We start from the raw sequence: 22,977 nt of genomic DNA, 5'->3' as shown, positions 1-22,977 counted from the left end.
TGCCACTGGAAATCTGGCTCCTTCTTCACTTGTACCTGTAGAGCCTGGCTAAGTCGCTTTCTGACCCCCGTGCTCCTGGGTGCCATGTCCCTGCCCGGCTACTGGGGGCTCATAGCCATGCACACTGCAGGCTGGCCTCTGACCTCCAGGCTCCTGGATGGAGGCAGGGTCCCCAAGGCCGGCGGATCTGGGTTCTACCTCATCTGGCCTTGCTCAAGTCTCCACCAGCTCTGTAGCACAGGATGGCAGCTGCCTCGTTGGTCAGTGGGAAGGCTTTATATCTTCTGCATCCATTCTTGTTGGTCAAGCACCACGTCCTTTGGAGGAACTGCTCCACTTTATCTCTTTGGGCCCCAGCATGGCCACCTTCTCGGGTGTGTGGGGCTGGGGGGCTAGGGCCGGGCTGCTGGGTTTGAACCACTGCTCCTCTTCCTACTCTATGCCCGTGTGTGTGCTTCTTCATCTGTAGAATGGGGCTTGTGGCATCTACCTTACACGGCCATTGTGAGTCCTTTATGACAAGGCTTAGAGCACAGTGAGCGTTCAGTGACTTTATGGGCTTTTCTGTGGTGCTGGGGATGAAACCCAAGGCCTCGCATGTGCTAAGCAAGTGCCATGGACGACAGAAGTAGCCTGCAAGCAGGGCCACGGGAAAGCAGGGTGGTTCAACAGGGCCACAGGCAGTGAACCCCGCTGCATGTGCCAGCAGTGAGGAGCCTGGAGGGTTTGGGTAGCAGCAGAAGAGTGGTCTCTGATGGACACAGGAAGCTGGGTGACAGGACTGGCAGGCAGGGTCAAGGACTGGCACCCCCGGCAAGGCAGCGGTAGGGATCTGCTAGGCCCTAAGCACAACTCTACTGCCAAGTTCTTGGCAGGGATCACAGGGCAGCCTTGCCACTCAGCTGCTTCCAGAGCTGAACCGGGGCTGTGGAACGGTGGGGAACCGGCATGGGGCACAGGGCAGCATACACCCAGGAGATACTGGTGACCCCTATGCTCCAGGCACTGGATACAGTGGTGCTGGTCACCACATCCCTCCCCAGGGGCAGACACATTCAAGGCACTGGGGGAGGTGTGTGTGTGTGTGTGTGCGTGCGTGTGAAACAATGACAGGCTGCACGCAGACTCAAAAACTCTTTATTTCCTACCAGGAAGCCCCTTCCGAGGGGCCCATGGAGCAGGGGCAGAGGGCAGCACAGGGCCCTTTCTGACACCAAGCAACGGCTCCCTCCACTCCGATGGCACTGGCTGCTGACCGGCCACCCGCATGCGGGACCGGGGAGCTGCCATGTTGAGCACAAACCCCCCTTGGGCTGGGCCCGAGTGCTGGAAGCCCTAGGAGTAGGGGATGGGTGCTGCCAGCCGGAGGACACCGGGAGGTGGGGCGCAAGTACCCTCGGGTAGCTCAGTCAGACATCGAAGGAGGCCTTGGGAAGCCTCCAGGGAACTTGGAGCAGACCCTGGGGTACCCCCCCCGCCCGGGACACAGCAGGAGGCAGGCTCCTAGCCAGCAGGGTCCCGCTCTCCTTGTCTGCACCGGGCCCTGGGTGTGGCAGTGGCGGGAGCTGTGTGGGAAGGAAGGCCCTCCGGAGGGAAGAGGAGGGAGCCTCACGGGCAGGGGCCTGCGCCTGGGGAGGAGGAGCAGCCAGTGAGACACAAGGAGCACCCATCCCAGCTGCCCGGCCCAGCCCGGCCCCCCGTAGCAGCCATCATGGGAGTGAGGGAAGGGGTCCGCCGGCGAAGGGGGCGCGGGCTCCTTGGGGCTGGCTGGCAGCCATCACCGCAGGTTGAAGACCAGGCTGACGGTGAGGATGATGCCCAGGAGGAGGACGAAGGGCAGCCAGGTCTTCACGAAGGCCCCAACACTGCCATGAGAAGCACAGTGGGGTGCCAGTGAGCTCCATGGAGCCCCTGGAGCCCCGCCCTCACCCCAACAGTCGTCCACCAGGGGCAAGGCCCCATCAGAGGCAGCCAGAAGGACCCCTGGCTGCTAGTTCCAGTGCAGTGTGGACCCTGCTGGCTAGGCTTCGGGGTGTCACCCTCTTTGGTGTGCACCGGGAAGCCATGGGGAGGTGCGGGGCACTAGGAGCTGACTGTAGCCAGAGTGCGAGAGCCAGGCCCGGCCCGGCTCAGCCCTGCTCTGCCTCAGCATGACGACAGCCATGTTCTTCTCAGGGGACTCCAAAGGTCGTCCTGGGGGGAGAACAGACCCTAAATCTCCCAAGAATGAGCACAACTAAGAGAAGAGGTTGGACAGGCGTGAGTCAGATTGGCCTGGGCTCTGCCGTGGCCACGCTGGGGGGCCATAGGCAGCTTAGTTAGCCCCCGACCACTTGAGCAATCCTCCCATCCTTCTGACTTTTGCTTTTCAGACAAGGTCTCACACTTGGCTAAAGATGTCTTGGGGTCACGATCCTCCTACCCCCCACCTCCCCAGGAGCAGGGATTACGGGCATGAACCACACCCAACTTTTTTTTTTTTCACCTGACCTTTTTTTTTTTTTTTTTTGCCAGTCCTGGGCCTTGGACTCAGGGCCTGAGCACTGTCCCTGGCTTCTTCCCGCTCAAGGCTAGCACTCTGCCACTTGAGCCACAGCGCCGCTTCTGGCCGTTTTCTGCATATGTGGTGCTGGGGAATCGAACCTAGGGCCTTGTGTATCCGAGGCAGGCACTCTTGCCACTAGGCTATATCCCCAGCCCTGTCCCTGGCTTCTTCCCGCTCAAGGCTAGCACTCTGCCGCTTGAGCCACAGCACCGCTTCTGGCCGTTTTCTGTATATGTGGTGCTGGGGAATCGAACCTAGGGCCCGAGGCAGGCACTCTTGCCACTAGGCCATATCCCCAGCCCTCACCTGACCTTTTTTGTGTATGTCGTTGTCCTGGGGCTTGAACTCAGGGCCTGGGCACTGTCCCTGAGCTTCTTTTGCTCAAGGCTAGCACTCTACCATTTGAGCCACAACTCCACCTCCAGTTTTTAGTAGTTCAGTGGCAATAAGAATCTTACACTTTCCTGCCTGAGTTGGCTATGAACTGTGATCCTCAGATCTCAGCCTCCTGAGTAGCTAGGATCACAGGCGTAACCACTGATGCCTGGCCCGACTTATTTTTGGGATAGGGCCTAACTTTTTGCCTGGGTTCACCTCAAACTTCGATCTCTACATCCTGAGTAAGAGGGACTACAAGTGTAAGTCACCAGGCTGGGCTGTAGTTCTCTCTTTCCTGTGAGCTGGGACTATAGGGATTCACAGGTCAGGAGGCTGTGGCTTCAAAGCCCCACGTGGGCTAACATTGGGTCCCCCTTCCAGAAACTCTGTAGGGGAAATCACTTCACCATCCACCCACACTGCCTCAACACGGGGCTTGGGAGACACACAGTTTCAGACTCACACTGCCATGTTACCAGGGACAGCTGCAGCCTCTACCTATGGCTGACGCAGGTATTATAGCTGTCTGGGGACCCTGGTCAAGCTGGGCTCTGACACATCCAACTTGCTCTCCACTAGGAAATGAGCTCGCCATTCTAGAACCTTCATGGCTCCAACCAGCATCTTCAGCAATGGCCTTCCTTGCTAGGCCTCCCAGAGGAGCAGCGGGAAGGGTGAGGTGGGAGGCAGGCTCACCTGACGTACTTCCCATAGAGCAGGCAGAAGAAGCAGAGTGTCACCATGTTCCAGTTGGTGCTGTTGTTATAGCGCATCAGGTTCAGGGCCAGCGCCACGTGTGAGTGGCAATTGTCGCAGCAGAGATTGTGCTGGAAGTGCAGGAAGGCTGTGTGAGGACAGCAGGGCCAGGGCGGGGGTGTGCCTGCTGTCCCCGCTCACCTACCATGCGGTGCTTGTACTCCTCGGAGGCGTCATGCACAGCCGTGTCCCAGGCATTGGGCCCGCTGGTGTAGACCTGGGCAGGGTCCAGCTTCCAGTACCTGAGGGGAGAGGGGTGTGGGCACAGCTCAGCTCCCTGTGGCACCCTGGCCTGCTGTGTGCCTGGCCCTGAGCCGGGTGCTGAGGCCGCGGGGAGTCAAGTCACGGCGTGTTCCCTAGCAGACAACTGTAACCCAGGGTGAGACACCAGTGCTATGTGGATCTCAGGACAGGAAGTTAACTCAGCCCCAGGGGCTGATGACCTGAATGGTGGGGACTCGTTTCAGACAGTGAAATGCTACCCCGTAGGCAGCAGCGTTAGATGCAGCCTTTGAGAAGTGATTAAGAGAGACATGGGGTGGAAGCCTGAGTTGATCAGTGTCCTCATGAGGAGGCCTGAGACCCCTCAGCCTTTCTGTGAGTATAGTTGGCAGCACTGAATCCATTGGCCTTTGCGCCTCGCCTTCCCAGCCTCCGGAGCAAGAAATTTCTGCTGTTTTTGTACCACCCACTTGCTGGTGTTTTGTTATGGAAACCCTAATTAAGACAGAGGGTAGAGCCAGGCCCCAGCAGCTCGTGCCTATAATCCTGACTACTTAGGAGGCTGAGATCTGAGGATTGAGATCTGAAGTGCGCCTGAGAAGGGAAGTCAGTGAGATTCTTATTTCTAATTAACTAGCAAAATGCCTGAAGTGAAGCTGTGGATCAAGTGGTAGAGCACCAGCCTTGAGCAAAAAAGCTAAGGGCTGGTGCTCAGGCCCCGAGTTCAAACTCTAGTAATAGCACGTGTGTGCATGTGCACATGCGCGTGCACGCACGCACACACACACACATATGAGGAGGCTTTTTGGAGATGGCACCTGAGTCTAGGTTGAAAAAAGAGGAGTTAACAGGACACAAAAAGGAGGTAGGCACTAAGAATGTGAGAGGCAAAAGATTGCTGTGGGCCTCAAAACTTGTTTGAGGATCAGCCACTTAGGAGAGGATTTGGGACAAATGGGGTGAAGGAATACTTGCAGGTAAGGCAGGAGATGTAGCAGCAGGCTAGTCATATGACAGTTACGCCTGGTGGGGGTGAGTGTCACGTGACTCGACCCATCAACAACATTCTCCCTAAGCGTCCCCAGGTGGCTTGCTGGGGTCAGTGGGAGAGAAGCCCAGGAAGGTCAAGCTGAACAGACAATGGAGGCCCCAGGGGCCACAGGCCAGGAGTGCTGGGAGGACAGAGCACTCTCCAGCTGCTGTTTGGGGAATGGCTGGGTGGAGGAGCCTGGAGACAATGAGAAGCCAAGCCTGAACTGGGGCCACTCAGGAGCCCGGAAAAGGATGGCCTTAAAACTGTCTTCAAGAAATACAAAACAAACAGACCAAACATGTTGCCTTTGAAAATCAGCCTAGGAACAAATAGCCAACCCAGATGCTGGTGCTCCAGAGGCTTGGCACATGGCTGCTATGCCTGGTAGACAGTGTCTGTCTCTCTCCCATACTTGTCCTCGGGGTGCTGGCTCCTGCTGTGCCCAAGAGCCTGGCCTGCTGCTCTGGGCAGGAACCTGGCCCTAGGGCCAGTCACATGGGTGTTCATGACTTACTTGGCAGGCTTTCCAAAGGCCATGTTGTCTTCCTGTTGAGAGACAAGAGCAGAGGTCAGTGGGAACTGACATCCCTGCCTCCTGACAAAGCCGGGTCAGGGGCTGGGGCAGCAATTCAGAAGGGGGTATGCCAGGGGCAGGAAGTTGGGCATGAACTAGCTCAGGGCTAGCAGGTTGTCTGAAGTGCCAATAACAGCTTTGTGTGGAGGGAAGCAGTGCAACACCCAAGGAATCCTTTGGCCTTTGCCGGGCATCATTTCTCTAAGTTCTTAGTCAGTCTCTGAGCTCTGATCACAGCCATGTTTCCTTCCTAGTGTGACCTCCCTGTTCAACAGAAACAGCTCACGTGGAACTTCTCTCTACCTGGCAGCCTGGCTTACGCAGAGTAGGATGGGGTTGCTGTACTCTAGAGCCTTCCCATGAGGGAGACCTAGATTCACCATGTAAGACATAGCTTATAGGAGTCATGTAGAGACAAAGGCTAGGTTCAGAACCCAGGAGATCCTAAAGATCAAAGAGCTGACTGAAGAGGAATTATAAATGTGTGGGACAGTAGTTGGGCATAATAGCACATGCCTGTAATCCCAGTATTGAAGAGACTAAGGTAAAAGGATCACAAATGTGAGATCATTCTGGGCTACATGAGACCTAGCCTCAAAAACACAACAAACCAAGCACAAACAGACAAGCTTAAAAAAAAGCTGTATTTATACCATGAGATTTATACAGATTCAACTTTTTTTCCATTAAATGAATCGTATTATTGTTTAACCACAAGGAGGAGATATATTAATCTCTAGGTGAATGTTTATAATTACTTTGCCCTGAGAAACAAAATGAAACCAGGCAGGAATAGAATATTGATGGTTACATGTGAAATCTAATAAAAACGTTAAAAAAAAAAAGGAGGCCTTGTCCTATTAGGATGGTCATTAGAACTACTAATGCAAACAGGCTGTTCCCGCCACATGCTTTCATTCCAGCTGGCAAGTGGAGGAGGCAGATGCTGGCGTTCACCTGGAGAAGGCCCACTGGGGAGACCAGTCTTGGGCCATCCTCAGGGAACAGATCTGAGAACACAGCTGGTTTGCTGGGGAAGCCCCACCCCAGGGACCATGTCAGCCTCCCCTGTCCCCCACCTTGGCTCCCACCTTCTGAAGGTCCAGAGATGTGGTTCCTGGATGGTCTGACTCCACTCTTGCCTCTAACCCCTACCCATGTCTTGGTACCCCAGGGATGGGGGCAAAGAGCTGGGCCAGTAACTTAAGAATCCTTTGGCCACACTGCCCTCCCGGCCTGTCCTGGAGGCAAGAGAAGGAAAGGGGTCAAACACTGGTGAGGGGCAGAGGGCTGGAGCCAGGGCTGCGTAGTAGCTGCATCTCTGTGGGTCTGGGGAGATGGGCCAGCTTTCCCTGTAAGTCTTGGAACCCACCAGGTCATGGCAAAATTGGGACTCACCGAGACAAAATAGGGGCCAGCAAAGTCCCGAATGACTCCAGTGGACGTGCAGATGCCCATGTGGCCGATGATGGGGAAAAACCACCTGTAAGGAAAGAGGGCAGGGAGGGATGAGCTTAGGGGTCTTCCAGCCAGCTAGACAGAGGCGGGGCCACTGGGTCTATTGTGGAAGCTTGTGACTATAGTGTCCTGCGGTGAGAGTCCATTACAGTGCTCCAGGGTGGGAAAGCACTCGAGGGCCACTGAGAACAGCACCTAAAAGATACCGCTGCACTTCACCAAGAAGACGACACCAAGCAAACACAGGTGAGGGGCAGAGGTCAGCAGAACATTCTCTGCTGGGGAACAGAAACAACTCCTTTTTTTTTTTTTTTTTTTTTTTGAACAGCCAGGCAGAGCTGGGCCTTGCTGGCTCACGCCTGTAATCCTAGCTGCTCAGGAGGCTGAGATCTGAGGATCAAAGTTTGAAGCCAGCCCGGGCAGAAAAGTCTTCATGAGACGCTTATCTCCAATTAACCACCAAGCCCTGAGTTCAAGCCCCATGACCCATCAAAAACAAAACAAAACCACAACCAGCCAGGCACGCTATGCCTTAGTAGTTCCACCCAACAGAAATGAGAGCTCGTGCCCACCAAAGTGTGCACAAGAAAATACATTGCACTTCACTGCAAATAGATGTAATCTTCGTCAACTCACTGAACTCAGAGCTAGGTGTGTGACTCAATGGTAGAGTACTTGCCTAGCATGTATAAGCCCCAGCACTGCAAAAAACAAAATCAAATCTTTAATGTGTGTGTTTTACTCTATGTGAATTATCTTAATAAAGTTGCATAAATAAACTGGTTTCTATGTCTTACATATTAAGAGTCCATCTGAGATTTGTCGTCCCTCCCCCTATTTTTTTTGGTATTAGGGCCAGAACTCAGGGCCTGGGAGCTGTCTCTTAGCTTTTTTGCTCAAGGTGGGTGCCCTACCAATGACTCACAGCTCCATTTCTAGCTTTATGTTGGCTAACTGGAGATAATAGTCTTATGGACATTTCCTGCCTGGGCTGGCTTCAAACTTCCATCCTTAGATCTCAGCCTCTGGAGTAACTAGGATTACAGGCGTGAACCTGTAATGTTAACCTGTATCCCATAAATATATATAATTACTATGCGCCAATGTTGTTGTTCTTTTTAAAAGTGCAACTGGGGGCTGGGAATATGGCCTAGTGGTAGAGCGCTCACCTCGTATACATGAAGCCCTGGGTTTGATTCCCCAGCACCATATATATAGAAAACAGCCAGAAGTGGCCGCTGTGGCTCAAGTGGCAGAGTGCTAGCCTTGAGCAAAAAGAAGCCAGGGACAGTGCTCAGGCCCTGAGCCCAAGGGCCGGGACTGGCAAAAAAAAAAAAAAAAGTGGAACAGGGTTCTGATGCCAGATCTAGGTTGAGTTTTTGTTGTTGCCAAGTTATTCATTCTCATCTCCCAACAGATAGGGAGTTCCTTGGGTGGGGGTGGGGGTGTTAAACAATGAGAACTAAGTAGGACCTTCTTGCAAAGTGCTTAGGACACTTGTTCATGGTTCCTAGTTGGTCAATGCTGTTATCTCAAGGTAGTCAACAAATACTTGCTATGTGATTAACTTCAGTTATCTGAAGACCATTACTGGTCCCAGAACAGATATTAAGATTTCTGAAAAAGTAGCTCTCTTGGCATCTCAGACAGACCCTGAGCTCAGGACCCCCCGGGGATAAAGATTTAGTGAATGGACAATTGAGTTACTAATACTAAAGGTCTCCATGAGGAGGATGAATACCCCAGTATGAAAAGCCCTTGTTGGCTTCTAAGCCTTTATTTCCACATCTACATATGAGGAGATAGCATTTACTTTCATGGATTGATGTAAGGGCTGTGAGGCCTCAATGATATCATAAAATGATTAGTTCACAATATGCAATATTTAGTTGTTTTTATTAGTAGCAGCAATTATCTCCATTTTCAGGCAAGATGATTACCATATGTGCGGGAGGGGATAGATTCCTTGGATTTTGTTTCCTTATTTGACCTCCTTTTGAAAGAGAGATGACAATTCCTTGTGTCATATGTACTCCTAGCTGTCAGCAACAGGGCTATGCATTACAGAGTTTAGTTTATGGCCGCTCTCTCCCTTCAGCTGGAGGGTGAATCCTTGGGAGTGTACAGCCTTCAATGGGCACCTGAAGAGAACTGGGATGTGAGCTGCTTTGGGCCCAGGTGACTGGAAATTGTGGTGCCTCCACCTCATGTTGCCACCAGTTCTCTGCACTGAACCATATGACAAATATTTTGAAAATGAAAAGACTGTAGAGATTTTAAAATAACATAATAGAATAACATTTTAGCAAAACCAACATATCCTCCGAGTATTCCTTCCAGTTATTGTCACAATAACATTTTTCTCCATAGCACAAACTACTATCAGAAGTTTTTTTGAGTTAATTGTTTGCTGTCTCCTCCTCTATGAGAGCAAGTGCTCCACTGGATAATCTTACCACCTAGGACTATCTGGGCACATAGGCATCACTATCGACTATTCAAAAGAGCACTGAATGAATCAATGAATACATACTTTTTTTTTTTTTTTTTGCCAGTCCTAGAGCTTGGGACTCAGGGCCTGAGCACTGTCCCTGTCTTCTTTTATTCAAGGCTAGCATCCTACCATTTGAGCCACAGCGCCACTTCCAGCCTTTTCTGTGTATGTGGTGCTGAGGAATGGAACCTAGGGCTTCATGCATGCAAGGCAAGCACTCTACCGCTAAGCCACATTCCCAGTCCTGAATACATACTCTTACAAGTTTTATTTTTAAACTTGGCTTCTCTTAAAGAAATGTATAAGTATTTGAAAACAATTCAAGATTTTCAACATAATTAAAAAATTAAGATCACTTAGCTGGGTGTGAAAGGGCATGCCTTATAATCCTAGCATCCCAGGGCTGAGGCAGAATGGAGAATGTGAGGTTGATATAAGCCACATAGTAAATTGTAGGCCAGCAACATATAAAGTCCAACATGGTCCCTTGTCTACACCACCACTTGGCTGTATTTGATGCAGGGGAAAAGGGGAAAAAGAAAGAGAAATTTAAATTATAGCTAAACGTGGCAAAGTATACAGTCAGAAGACTGAGTTCTGAAAGCTTCTGCTTCAGGAAGAGGGTTCTAACAAGACTGAGACATTACAAGCAGCTCAGCTTCACCACGGGAAAAGACAATTTCTACCTTAGCAAGTGGCTGTGGCTCATGTCTGTAATTCCATCTATCCAGGAGGGTGAGATGTGAGGATCAGGGTTTGAAGCCAGCTTAGACAGATGAATCGAGAGACTCTATCTCCAATTAACCAGCAAAAAGCTTGGAGCTGTGACTCAAGTGGTGAAGTGGCAGCCTTGAGCAAAACAGCTAAGTAAGCAAGAGCAGCTTGAGGCCTTGAGTTCAAGCATCAGTGCCAGAACACACACACAAAGAAAAGAAAAGGAAAAAAGAATCTGTGCAATTCGGAGTGAAAAAGCTTGGCAAACTGTCCTGAACGTCAAGAAGCAGTTACTGTCACCTGTCAAGGCTGAAGCAGAAGGGCAGCAAGCAACACCAGGGCCCTTGCTTCTCTCCTGTCGAAGACTATATAGACAGAACGAACGCTCTGACCAGACCCTGGTTTGCAACTGAGATGGTGCGAGGCAAAGGGCTCACAACTCTCAGACCTCTGCGCCCCTTGCAGTGCAGACATCCCAGGAGCCGGGGGGGCTTCAAACTCCCACTCTTGCTTCCAGACGCAGGAAGACGTCGGCGTCGGGCAATCAGTAAGAATTTGCTCAGTGAGTGAATGAGTCGGTGAATGAATGAAGCTAGGGGCCCTTCTTCTCAACACCTGCAGAGCTCCAGCCTCTCGGTCCCTGGCCATTCCCACCGATCTGCACTTGGCTCTCTCCGGGACTAGACCAGGCTTACCGCGGGTCGGGAGGGGATCCCACCATCGGCGGACGCGGGCCCCACGCGGGTGGCGGGGTTCTGGAGACTGGACGAGGCGAGCGGACCCTTCCCGGAGGGGGGCGGGGGAGGGCTGGGGGCTGATCCCGTCCTGCCCAAGGACGCCGCCAGCGCCCCGGCTCTCCCCGGACCTTCTCATCCCCGAGTGGGCACCGGAGGAGACTTACGTGAGCACCGGGATGGGAGTCCACACCACGCAGTAGGGGAAGCGACTCCGTTCCACGTCCATGGTAACGCCGCCGGAGCCGTGGTAGTGTTTCATGTCCGTCTCGGCCGCCGTCGGCGCTTCCACTTCCGCCATCCCGGGAGGGGGCGGCGGCGGCGGTAACAGGAGCGGAGAACTCCCTTCCGCTTCCGCCATGCTGCGCGCGCCCCGCTCCGGCATGCCCTGTTCCGGCGCCGCGCGTTCCCGTGACGTCACTTCCGGGAGGTGGCCCCACGCCGTTGGCCTTCCCCCCGGGAATTGGAGCCGCGTTCCTCTGGGCCCCGGCTGCTCCGGCCCGCCCTCCGTGCCCGGAGATGGGCCCTGGCTATGCTCTGCCCTCAGGCAGCTGGCAGTTGCCTAGAATGAGAACCGCGATGAGCTCCAGTACGCAGGAGTTGGCTTTATTGGGCATTTTAAAGATACCAAGCATTGTTTCTAACGCTCATAAACATCACATATTTAGATATCTCCCTCCCCCCTCCCCCCACCGCCGTTACAAGTGAGAAACTGAGGCGGGGAACGGGAGGATTCCGAGCACTCTACACAAACCCAAACCTTGTTTTCTCCTTTGTTCTTTTCATCCTGCGGCCTCTGACAGACTAAAATCTCGTGCCTGCGAGAGGGCGAGCTAGCCAGTGGAGCAAGAAGATAAGATATGTGAGCTGAGTCTTGAAGTTGGCCAGGTGGCAGGGGGGAGGGGATGGATGCAGTGGCGCAAAGAAAGTCAGGCTGGGAGGAGCCCTGTGTCCACAGGAGTGTGAATATCACCCTAGCTGGAGTAAAACACCAGACTTAGATGTGATCTGATGCCTTCTTTGTTCAAATGGGAAAGCTGAGGGTTGGTGGTTAGCAATTGTCTGAAATCACACCCAGTAATGCGGAAGGCCAGGCTCTGATCTTGGAGTCTTGGCTTTTAGAAAATGTCCAGATAGATAAAGGGTTTGAAATCTACTGCAGGTGGGGCCAGATGAAAGGCAGCTGTTCAAAATCAGGCAAAAGGAAAGGATAGACAAATGCACCCAGTAAGGTTGGAGCTCACATCTTTTGGGAAGGTCTTTCTTCTGTTGAATTATTCTCCCTCAATGCTTATCCATAGAAAGCCTGTGGTTCTGTTTTGGGCAATAATACTTCAATGCATTTTTTAAAAATCCATCTGTGCTATAAGAACCCCCGAAGTCCTGGACTTTGGTAGCTACCACAGTTTCTGATGCAGAGCCAGATACAATAGGAGTTATACATAGACCTATTGAATATTCATTAAATGTTTATTGTTTTATCAAATGATTCGATGAATTGATGTCTTCTAAAGACCTCACAGGTATCAAAACTAAAAAGGATTCTGACCCACTCAGAATTCTTTGAGCATGTTTGCACTTCTTCCATGACCCTGTGTGGTCTGTGATCCTTGGAGGGCAGCAGGCAGCATCCAGCAGAGGGCTTGGAATGGATTAGGTGCTCAGTATACAGTTGTCAGATGAATAAATTACATTGTTTCTTGATTCAATCACTGGTTTATCTAATCTCTCCTGGACCACAGGCTCCAAGGAAGGTCTGTGGCTTAGACATCCCACTACCATCGCTGTCAACCCAGGTGCCCTTTAAACATTCATTGCCTAGATGGATGAAAAAAAGCAACCAAAGTAAGTCTCTCAGGGTCTGCTGCAAATTTGATAGTACTAACATAGTACTAAATTTGATCTGACAACCTTCAGTGGCTTCCCATTGCACTTAGTATAAAAGCATATATATCTTCTGGATCCTACTGTTTCTCATTTGTTCACTATACTACAGCCTTCCTCTGACCCTTTTCCAGGTTCTTTTAGGTGCCACGCTCTTTCATTTCTAGGAATATGATACATACCGTACCCCTCTGCCTAAAATGTGTGTCCCACCCATTTGTATTCATCCTAATTTTAGATTAAATGTCTTTTTTTTTTTGCCAGTCCTGGGGCTTGAACTCAGGGCCTGGGCACTGTCCCTGAGCTTCTTTTGCTCAAGGCTAGCACTCGACTACTTGAGCCACAACACCACTTCCAGCTTTTTCTCTTTATTTGGTACTGAGGGATCAAACCCAGGGCTTCATGCATGCTAGGCAAGCACTCTACCAGTAAGCCACATTCCGAGCCTAAATGTCATTTTCTTAGAGAACTGACTTTTGGCCTTCCCATGTAGATTAGAAAGGCCCTGTTAATCTCCTTTGGAACACCTTATTCTTTTTCTTCATAGCACGTGAATGGTCATGTACTGTCTGCATTTCCCACTAGACTAGAAACTCCTGGAAGGCAGATATTTTGTCTTGTTCTCCCATAAGCTCTATGGCTAGCGTAGCACATGATATTTAATATTCATTCAATTGTGTGAGTGGCAAATCCTTGCAGGCTTAGCATCACACACTGGGTATCGTCTGAGGACAGGACTCGAGCTTGTCAGCTGGTTACCTCTGAGCCCTTTTAAGGTGCTCTTGGAGGTTCTTACCAGAGCCAACTCCATTCCCTCTGGCCTGTATCTTCAACCCTTAGGCCCAGGCAGCTGCGAAGCAAAGGCACAACGATGACCAGGTTGCTGGAATGGGAAGCCAGCTCCAACTCTGGCTTCCTTCCTTGTCCTCCATGACAACAACAGGGCCCCTTCTCACACATCACCCCTTTGGTTCTCACCCAATCTAACAGCCTCCAGGGCCTGAGCCCTGCCCCTCAGCTTTTGCTTCTTTCTTCACCCCTAGACAGATGGGATATCGCCATCAAAGATTCGCACTGCCTTCCAGGCTCAGAGGATCTCAGCAGGGGCCTGGAAGAAGCTCCTCTCACATAGAGAGCTTTGGGACAGGATTGATAGGGTTCAGAGCTACCCATCCCCCCCCCACATACTCAGACCAAAAATAGGAATGACCATCTGGATCCACTTATGGGGCTAACGGGGGTGGGGGGTGGGGGGGTGAGGATGGCAGAGTGGGAACTGTCAAGCTGGCAAGCCTTTGACGGTAAGATGCTGCTTGTTTGAAGGGTGAGCTTGGGGCACTATTATTTTGGGGTGAGTCAGGGTACCCCCTCAGCTGGCCTCACATAGGAGTCCCTAGGGCTCCTCTCTCAGGCCCTCTCACTCATTCTGGCACTCAAGGCTCCCCCACTGTCTGGTTCTACATTTACTTTCCAAGTTCACCTCTCACTGCCTCCCTCTGGCTTCTTGGAAGTCATCAACCCTGTAGTTCGTACCTCATGTCTTTGCTCACATGGTTCCTTAATTGGGATTGCCCTTCCCCTCCTCTTCTACACCATCTTCAAGGTTTCACACAAATACTCCCTCTTGGCTCCCAGAGCACGAAGACTATGTTTCCACCTATTGAATATTCATGTGTACTTGCATTAGCGTTAGCTGTTTACAAGTCTGTCTCCCTTAAGAGATTGTGAACTCCTTGAGAAAAAGATCGACTGGCTCTACTATTCTCTGTAGTCAGCAGGGCACCTGGCAGCCTCAAGCACCCAGGGAATATCATGCAAGCTAGTTGTTGACCATAAGAGGAGAAGCGCCTCTGCTAATCCTCCTTACTCCCGTGAAACAGGGCTGAGCCAGGGGCTGCCATGCTGGGAGCTGCTGAGTGTGGCCTGGGGGAGGGCATGGGGGAGAGCCTGGGGGAAGGCCTGGGGGAAGAGGGACGGCATGGAGGAGGGCAATGCCTGGACCCGCAGCCTTTCTGCCCAGCTCTGTCATTATACTTCCTCCCCCAGAGGCTCCTGGAGACTGGAAAGTGCCCCTCCCTCCCATTATTTCTCCAGAACTTTCCATAAATGGAAGGCCAAAGTGGCCAATATAATTCAAGAAATCAGGTTGGGCACCTATGGCTCAGATCTGTAATTATAGCTACTCAGGTTTGAATCAGAGGACCAGGGTTCAAAGCCAGCCCAGGCAGGAAAGTCTGTGTGACTCTATTCTCCAACTAATCAGCAAAAGGCTGAAAGTGGAAATGTGCCTCAAGTGACAGAACACCAGCCTTGAGTGAAAGAGCTAAAGGACAGTGCCCAGGCCCTGAGTTCAAGCCCAATAAAGTGTGTGTGTGTGTGTGCGTGCATGCAAGGCAAGCACTTTACCACTAAGCCACATTCCCAGACCCTTCATTCTCTTTTATAGATGGACAGACTTCCTCAAGATTATGGGCAGCACATCTAGAAGCAGAATGTGCTTTAGGGTAGGTAGCGAAGCACAGGGTTCAATGTGTAGACTCAGGAGTGATCCGTCAGTGGGGCCAGAACCTCTGCTGTCACACCTTAGGAAAGGAAATGGGCAGGAGCAGCCGATTCCTCAGCTCTAATATAAAGAACAATTTTCTGTGGTTTTTGTGAAACCTGGTAGTGTACACTTGGATGATGCTTGGCCAAAATGAGGGCTTCAGTGGCAGACACTGGAGCAGTTACAACCCGACATCGCTGCTTCAGAGCACTTTAGTGAGCACACACTTGCTGTGACCTGGAGCCTCCTCACCATACAGCCAGACAAACAAAGCTGGGGATTCAACATCCAGTTTACTGATGAGAAGGTATCCAAAGGGGCTGAGGGACCTGCTTGGGGTATAAGCATTGCTCAGCTAGGGTTCAGCCCCTATTTGTCTTTCTTCACAATCTCTTTTAGGGCCAGTAGAGAATGATGGAGAACGGCCTGAGAAATCCACATCAAGTAGATATAAATGATGACTTCATTAGGACCAGGACCTATCTTATTTAAAGACATGATCGAGATCAGGAGGCAGCCCCCTGAGTGGCACAGGCCTACCATCACGGCTGTCACAATTCTTCCCAAAGGTCTGACTTCTCAGCCAGACATGTTGATACCCAAGGCAGGCCTGACAAAATCTGGCACACAGTGGGACATATCAGTGGTAACAGAAAGTACTCAAGAGAAAACTGCGTGCAGCAGTGGCTCACATCTATAGCCCTAAACTATTCAGGAGGCTGAGACCTGGAGGACCACAGTTCGAAGCCATCTCAGGCAGAAGAGTCCAAAAGCCTGCAAAATGTCTGCCCAGAGGTGTGGCTCAAGCAGTTGACTGCCAGCCTTAAACAAGAAAGCTGAGTGAGTATGAAGTAGTGTTACTTGTTACTGATTTTTAAAAATGCACCGGAAAAAAAAGAAAAAAAAGACTAACAACTACAAAAGCAATACTTGCAAAACTGTTTGGTGAAAGTGAACTGAACACCTCAGCGGGGGAAAGGGAAAGGGGGTATGAGGGACAGGGTAACAAACAGTACAAGAGATGTATCCAATGCCTAACGTATGAAACTGTAACCTCTTTGTATATCAGTTTGATAATAAAAATTAAAAAAAAAAAAGCACCAGAAAGGACTCAGGTCTCACAGTGAGACCTGATGTGCAGGGACTGTGTGGTACCCTGGACTTTGCTATTCCTCAGTGTCCAGGAAATCCAGAAGTTCTAGAAGGGCACCAACTGAGTCTGTTGTGTGCATTTTCAGGAACAATGTCTAGTCCAATGCTAGGCACAGGGCAAAAGCTGAAAGAGTATCAGGACTTAGTAACTGAGAAGAAAAGGACTTTAGGGGGTGGTGGTGTTGGAGATCAAACCCAGAGCCCCGGATAGACCAAGAAACTGATTTCAAGAACCAGAGTAGGAATCAAGCCATCACAATCTCAAAAAGCTGGGTGCCAGTGGCACACGCCTATAATCCCAGCTACTCAGGAGGCTGAGATCTGAAGATCTCAATTAGAAACCAGCCCAGCTAGGAAGGTCCTGAGACTCTCACCTCCAATTAACTACCAAAAAGCCAGAAGTGGAGCCTTGGCTCAAGTGGTAGAGTGCTAGCCTTGAGCAAAAAAAAAAAACAAAAACTTAGAGACAGCTCCCAAGCCCTGAGTTCAAACCCCTATGACTGAGGTTTATTAAACACACACACACACACACACAAAATCAGAATTTCAGACTTGGACTTGATTTTCCTGCACTGGAGTTTCTACCCCAATTGGAATTTACTGCCCATATTTGTAGAATGTGGGCCTACCCACATTGTAGATCAGTGGTTAGGTCTATAGTAGATCAATGGATCTCAGTCTGGCTTCCATTAGGCAAAATCTAAGATGCTGTAAAATAATAGATGGATGCATGAATTCTATCAAATCAGAACCTCTGGGGGAGGGGTGAGGCATAGGAAGTTGTTTTTTTCAGCATCCTGGATGAGTCTGGTATATACAAAGACTGAGAACCACTGAGCTGCTAACTTCTCATCTCCCAAGGTCTACGAGCACGTTTTGGCATGCTTCTAAGCATAGAGAGTGGCAGCAGGGCACTGGGGCCTCGGTTGTCCACCACCACCACAGAAGTCCCAACGTCCTACATCTGTTTTGCTGTGCATTCACTATGTGGGCTTATCTGAGTCCCAGGTTCTCTGTCAGCAGGTCCAGTGAGAGCTTTCAATGAGTCATACATGCAGAATACTTTAAAAATGAAATTCTATTGCTTTCTACTGTCTTGTTTTGCCTTTTCCAGGAAGTGATATAGTTACCTAGAATTTGTTGCCTTTACAGACTGGCTTGTCACTAAGCAATATGCACTTAAGTTTCTTCCCAATGCATGAATGTAAGTTCTTGAAGCAAGGAAAAGCACTCCATCCTTTCTTTTTTTTTTTTTTTTTTTTTTTGCCAGTCCTGGGGCTTGGACTCAGGGCCTGAGCACTGTCACTGGCTTCTTTTTGCTCAAGGCTAGCACTCTGCCACTTGAGTCACAGCGCCACTTCTGGCCATTTTCTGTATATGTGGTGCTGGGGAATCGAACCCAGGGCTTCAAGTATATGAGGCAAGCGCTCTTGCCACTAGGCCATATCCCCAGCCCCCATCCTTTCTTTTTCATGCCAACCTTTGAAATTTTTTGTTCCATATATATATATATTAGTATCAGTGCTGGAGCTTGAACTCAGGGCTTGGGCACTGACTCTTAGCTTTTTCCACTGAAAGCTGGTGCTCCACTTCTGCCACAGCTGGACATTTGGGTTTTGGTGGTTAACTGGAGGAGAGTCTCACAGACTTTCCTGCCTGGGCTGGCTTCAAACAAGGATCCTCAGCCTCCCATAGCTAGGCTTATAGCCACCAGCACAGGGCTATGCACTAATCTTCTCAAGGATATCTTGGTTGCTTTCAATTCGGGACAATTATGAAACTAACTCATAAACATTTATATACAGGTTTGTATGGACCTAAGAGATTTGCCTTCTTTGGGTGAACACCAGAGTGAAGCTGGATCAAACTTCAAGACTCTTTGCCAAACTGTCTTTAAAAATGACAGTGCTCTTTTACATTTCCGTTAGCAGTCAATGAGAGTTATCCATATCTTTGTCAGCATTTGATACCATCATTCAAGAAATGTAGGCATCTTAATATGTATGTAGAGTTTTCTGTTTTAATTTGCTGTTCTGTAATGTCTATATGTTCTGTTTTTTTGTTTTTGTTTTTTTAAATGTCAGTTGTGGGGCTTGAACTATGGGCCTGGGCGCTGTCCCTGAGCTCTTCAGCTCAAGACTAGCACTCAACCACTTAAGCCACAGCGCTACTTTCAGTTTTCTGGAGATAATCACAGACTTTCCTGCCCAAGCTGCCTTTGAACTGTGATCTTCAAATCTCAGCCTCCTGAGTAGCTAGGATTACAGGCGTGAGCCCCCCGGTGGGTGCCTAGCTCTGATCTTTTGTCCACTTTTTAATTAGATTATTTCAAATCGTTGTGTCTTGGGGCTTCTACATATATATATATATTTTTTTTTAATTAATTATTTTTTTTTGTCGTTGGTTGTTGGGGCTTGAACTCAGGGCCTGGGCGCTGTCCCTGAGCTTTTTTGCCCAGGACTAGTGTTCTACCACTTTGAGCTACAGAGCTACTGCCAGTTTTCTGGTGGTTAACTGGAGATAAGTCTCTGCCCAGGTTGCCTTTGAGCTGTGATCCTCCTATCTCAGCCTCCTGAGTATTTAGGATGACAGGCACCAGCCATCAGCGCCAGGCTCTCTGTACATTTTGGATACAAGTCTTTTGCCAGGCATGTTTCAAAAAGTTTCTCAGCCAAGCACCAGTGGCTGACACTTTAACAGAGCCTTTTGCTGAGCCAAACATTTTAATCTACATAAGTCCAACTTACCATTTTCTTGAGTGTATTAGTATTTTGTTTCACAGATTTGTTTCAAGGTCGTGTATCTAAAACCTCATTACCAAACTCAAGGTTGTCTAGGATTTTTACTGTTATTTTCCATGGCTTTTAAAAAACAAAACAAAAAACAAGATCTTGCTATGTAGCCAAGGCTGGTCTTTTGAAACTCAAGATGTTCCTGCCTCAGCCTCCAGAATGCTGAAGATTACAGACTTGTACCACCATAAATAGCTTCTCTTTGTGTTCCTGGGTTTTGAACTCAGCACTTCACATCTATGAGCCTATGCTCCAGCTCTTCTTGGCTTTTTCAAGTAGAGTGTCCCATTTTTGCTCAAGACTGTGATCGTTTCACCTACAGTCAACCAGTTAGGAGCTGGGATCACAGGTGTACACACGACCACACCTGCTTATTGAGATGGGGGTCTGTTAACTTTTCATTGGGGTTGGCCTCGCACTTCAATCCTCCCAATCTCTGCCTCCCCAGGTGAATTACAGATGAGCCACCACTCAGTCCTCATGCCTGGCTTTTCTATGAGACATCTGAGTTTTTTTCCCTCTTGTCCTGGGGCTTCAACTCTAGGCCTGGGCACTGTCCCTAAGCTTCTTTTGCTCAAGGCTAGTGCTCTACCACTTGAGACACAGCCACTCTAAGTAGTTTATTAGTGATGTCTCATGGCCTCTCTTGCCTGGGCTAGCTTTGGACTTCAGTCCTCAGATCTGAGCCTCCTGAGTGGCTATGTTTACAGGTGTGAGCCACCAGCGCCTTGGCTGTTGTTTGTGTGAGCAATAGAAGGTCATGTTTAGTGTTTTCTTTCTCACATGCAGATGTCCAGTTGTTTCTGCATGTGATAAAAAATCATCTCTTGGGCTGGGGATATGGCCTAGTGGCAAGAGTGCCTGCCTCGGATACATGAGGCCCTAGGTTCGGTTCCCCAGCACCACATATACAGAAAACGGCCAGAAGCGGCGCCGTGGCTCAAGTGGCAGAGTGCTAGCCTTGAGCGGGAAGAAGCCAGGGACAGTGCTCAGGCCCTGAGTCCAAGGCCCAGGACTGGCAAAAAAAAAAAAAAAAAAAAAAAATCATCTCTTTCCCACTGAATTAACTTTGCTCCTTTGTCAAGTATCAGTTGGTTATATTTGTATAGGTCTATTTCTGGGTTCTCTATTGATTCTATTGGCTAATCTATTTTGCCAATACCAGGCTGTCTTGATCACTGTGGCCTTAAGTAAACAGATCTTTATTTCTTTATACATTTTATTGAGTTATTACCAAACATTTTCCATAAAAATATATTAGCCTGACACCAGTGGCTCACACCTGTGATCCTAGCTACTGAGGAGGCTGAGATCTAAGGGTTGTGGTTCCAAGCCAGCCTGAGAAGGAAAGTCATGAGACTCTTATCTACAACTAACCACCAAAAAGCTGGGAGTAAAGGTGTGGCTTAGGTGGTAGGGTACTAGCCTTGAGCACAAGCGCCTGGGACCTGAGTTCAAGTCCCAGGACTAGCACAAAAAATTTGTCACACTGGTTATACTAAAGAACTCCTTTTCAACTAAATCTGAATTTTCTCACAGTAAGTTGTTTGCTCTGATCTCAGCTATTAGTTGGCAAATCAGCCTTACGTTCCATACTATGTTTGGTTGCTTGGTTTTCAAGTGGGAAATCACAGTGGATTTCCTCAGTCATTACTCTATGAACCAAAAACCCATAATGGAATTGCACTGTGCAGGTAACTATTAACCCTCCTCAGAATGGGACAAAGCCCACGGTTCCAGAGGGTACACTTCATTATTCAATCTATATAGTAAAAAATGTATTTATATAGACACAGATATTTTAAAATACCCAAATGACAAGTGAAAAAACACACCAGAGACATCTGCAGTCCAAAGTAATGAGAATGCCTTGTGTGAACTGTACATCTCACAAGACACATGGGAAAACATTTATGGCTAAACTAATGCACCAGCCAGGTGCTGGTGGCTCACACCTGTAATCCTAGCTGCTCAGGAGGCTAAGACACGAGGATTGTGGTTTGAAGCCAGCCAAGGCAGGAAAGTGCATGAGACCTTTATCTCCAGTTAAGCACTAGAAAGCTAGAAGTAGAACTATGGCACAAGTGGTAGAACACCAGACTTGAGCAAAAAGGCTCAGGAACAATGCCTAGGTCTTGAGTTCAAGCCCCAGGACTGGTACATGTACACACACACACACACACACACACACACACACACACACACACACACTCTGCAGAAAGTGGAGTGGAGGCGTGGCTCAAGTTATAAGAGTACCACTAGCCAAGCAAGTAATACAATCAAGCCTGTAGAACTGAGTTCAAATGTCAATACTGGCAAAAAAAAAAAAAATGTAAGAGCCCCTGGTGATTTTCTTTTCTTTTTTGGTCAGTCATAGGGCTTCAATTCAGGGCCTCCTGAGCTTTTTGGCTCAAGGCTAGTACCCTACCACTTTTAGCCACATGTCTGCCTCTGGTTTTGAGGTCATTAACTGGAGATAAGAGTCTTACAGCTTTTCCTGCCCAGGATGGCTTCGAACACGAATCCTCAAATCTCAGCCTCCTGAGTAGTTAGGATTATAGGTGCAAACCGCTTGTCCAACCTCTGGCGGTTTCTAATGACTCCTCTTTGCCTATAAGACCAAACTTAATCCTCCAACTTAATTATCCTTCCAGGCCATCCTCTACAATCCAGCTGAACGAATCACTCAGGGTCCATGAAGCAATAATGCACCGCTTCCCTGGCCTGGAATATTGTCCCTGCCTTGCAGAGTCTGAGAATATCTTAAAGCTACTGCAGATTTCAGTTTGGGAACAGAGAAGAATGACACCAGCTGGAAGTTACCTACTTCCTAACTCCACCTATTTTGTTTTTGGCAGAACTTATTTCTGGTCCGTCTTCTGGACTAAACCAAGTATAGCCAGCTGGCCCAGCCCAGTTCTTCCCAAAGAAGAATCATAATGTTTCAATAGGCAACTATTCCCACAGCAGTGAACCAGCTCTTAAGCTGTATCGAAGGCCATTAGGGTGCTGCAGCCAATTCCAGGGGGCCAAGTAGAGCATTTAAGTTTGAGAGGTACTACCTAAGAAAAGTACTGGCTCCCGGGAGTTTGCAACTTCATTACATGGCTGCCTTACATCACTTTGACATAATTTTGAGAAGCTGAGTTTTCAGTGCTGGCTGTGACAAGAAGCAAATGCAAATCAGTACATAACAGGAAGTCTTGGTGAAAGCGTCTATGTTGATTACAGCTTGACAAGTTGCACAGTCCCAACAGGTAAACAGATCCCACTAACTGCAGTTTAACAATAAAATGAACATCCCTTTCAATTATGTGTATTAATTTTTAAATGGCAACTTATCAAGACATAAGCACTTATTAAGGGAGTTGGGTATCACTACTTAATAAATTGAGCTGTTAGCGATTTCTTTTGGCTTAAGGGCTCTAAGAAAACTTACTGGCATGCTAACAGTGCTGTGAGCTGAGCAAATTTGGAATCTTCTGGTCTAAGAGAATAGCTGGTAATCTAGTACACATAACAAACTGCAGATCGTTAGTGGCACCCATGGCTCATCACTCCTGTAATCCTAGCTTGTCAGGAGGCTGAGATCTGATGATCATGGTTTGAAGCCAGCTGGGGCAGAAAACTAGTAGGATTCTTATCTCCAATTAACCACCAGGAAACTGGAAGTGGTGCTGTGGCTCAACGTGGTAG

General features: G+C 49.2%; 1 protein-coding gene and 1 long non-coding RNA gene across 3 annotated transcripts; one reads left to right on the top strand and one right to left on the bottom strand.

Moving 5' to 3' along the window:
* Nucleotides 1-1,121: 1,121 nt before the first annotated feature.
* Nucleotides 1,122-11,291, bottom strand: Tmem222 (transmembrane protein 222). Its single transcript, XM_048350611.1, has 6 exons — nucleotides 11,076-11,291; nucleotides 6,907-6,991; nucleotides 5,449-5,480; nucleotides 3,825-3,921; nucleotides 3,620-3,750; nucleotides 1,122-1,865 (listed from the first exon to the last, which is right to left on the bottom strand). The coding sequence occupies exons 1-6, from the start codon at nucleotides 11,267-11,269 to the stop codon at nucleotides 1,778-1,780; spliced, it is 627 nt and encodes a 208-aa protein (XP_048206568.1). The 5' UTR covers nucleotides 11,270-11,291; the 3' UTR covers nucleotides 1,122-1,777.
* Nucleotides 11,292-11,346: 55 nt separating this feature from the next.
* LOC125354781 lies at nucleotides 11,347-22,587 on the top strand. Of its 2 annotated transcripts, none has more exons than XR_007211540.1 (4): nucleotides 11,347-11,497; nucleotides 12,651-12,753; nucleotides 18,295-18,490; nucleotides 21,936-22,587. It is a non-coding gene; the product is annotated as an uncharacterized LOC125354781 (long non-coding RNA). The 2 variants fall into 2 exon arrangements; XR_007211541.1 differs by lacking the exon at nucleotides 11,347-11,497 and adding an exon at nucleotides 11,550-11,796.
* The last annotated feature ends 390 nt before the right edge of the window (nucleotides 22,588-22,977 follow it).

Source organism: Perognathus longimembris, chromosome 7, assembly GCF_023159225.1.
Source record: "Perognathus longimembris pacificus isolate PPM17 chromosome 7, ASM2315922v1, whole genome shotgun sequence".
Lineage (NCBI taxonomy): Eukaryota > Metazoa > Chordata > Mammalia > Rodentia > Heteromyidae > Perognathus > Perognathus longimembris.
Note: the sequence above shows the minus strand (reverse complement) of the source record. Positions and strands in the feature narration are given on the sequence as shown.

Bases quoted from the DNA above. Each gene is read 5' to 3' on its own strand.
- Tmem222 (XM_048350611.1), bottom strand. From the start codon at position 11,269: ATGGCGGAAGCGGAAGGGAGTTCTCCGCTCCTGTTACCGCCGCCGCCG. The intron at 6,992-11,075 runs GTAAGTCTCCTC...CTTTCCTTACAG, and splicing joins ACTCCCATCCCGGTGCTCAC to GTGGTTTTTCCCCATCATCG. The intron at 1,866-3,619 runs GTGAGCCTGCCT...TTCTCATGGCAG, and splicing joins CTCTATGGGAAGTACGTCAG to TGTTGGGGCCTTCGTGAAGA.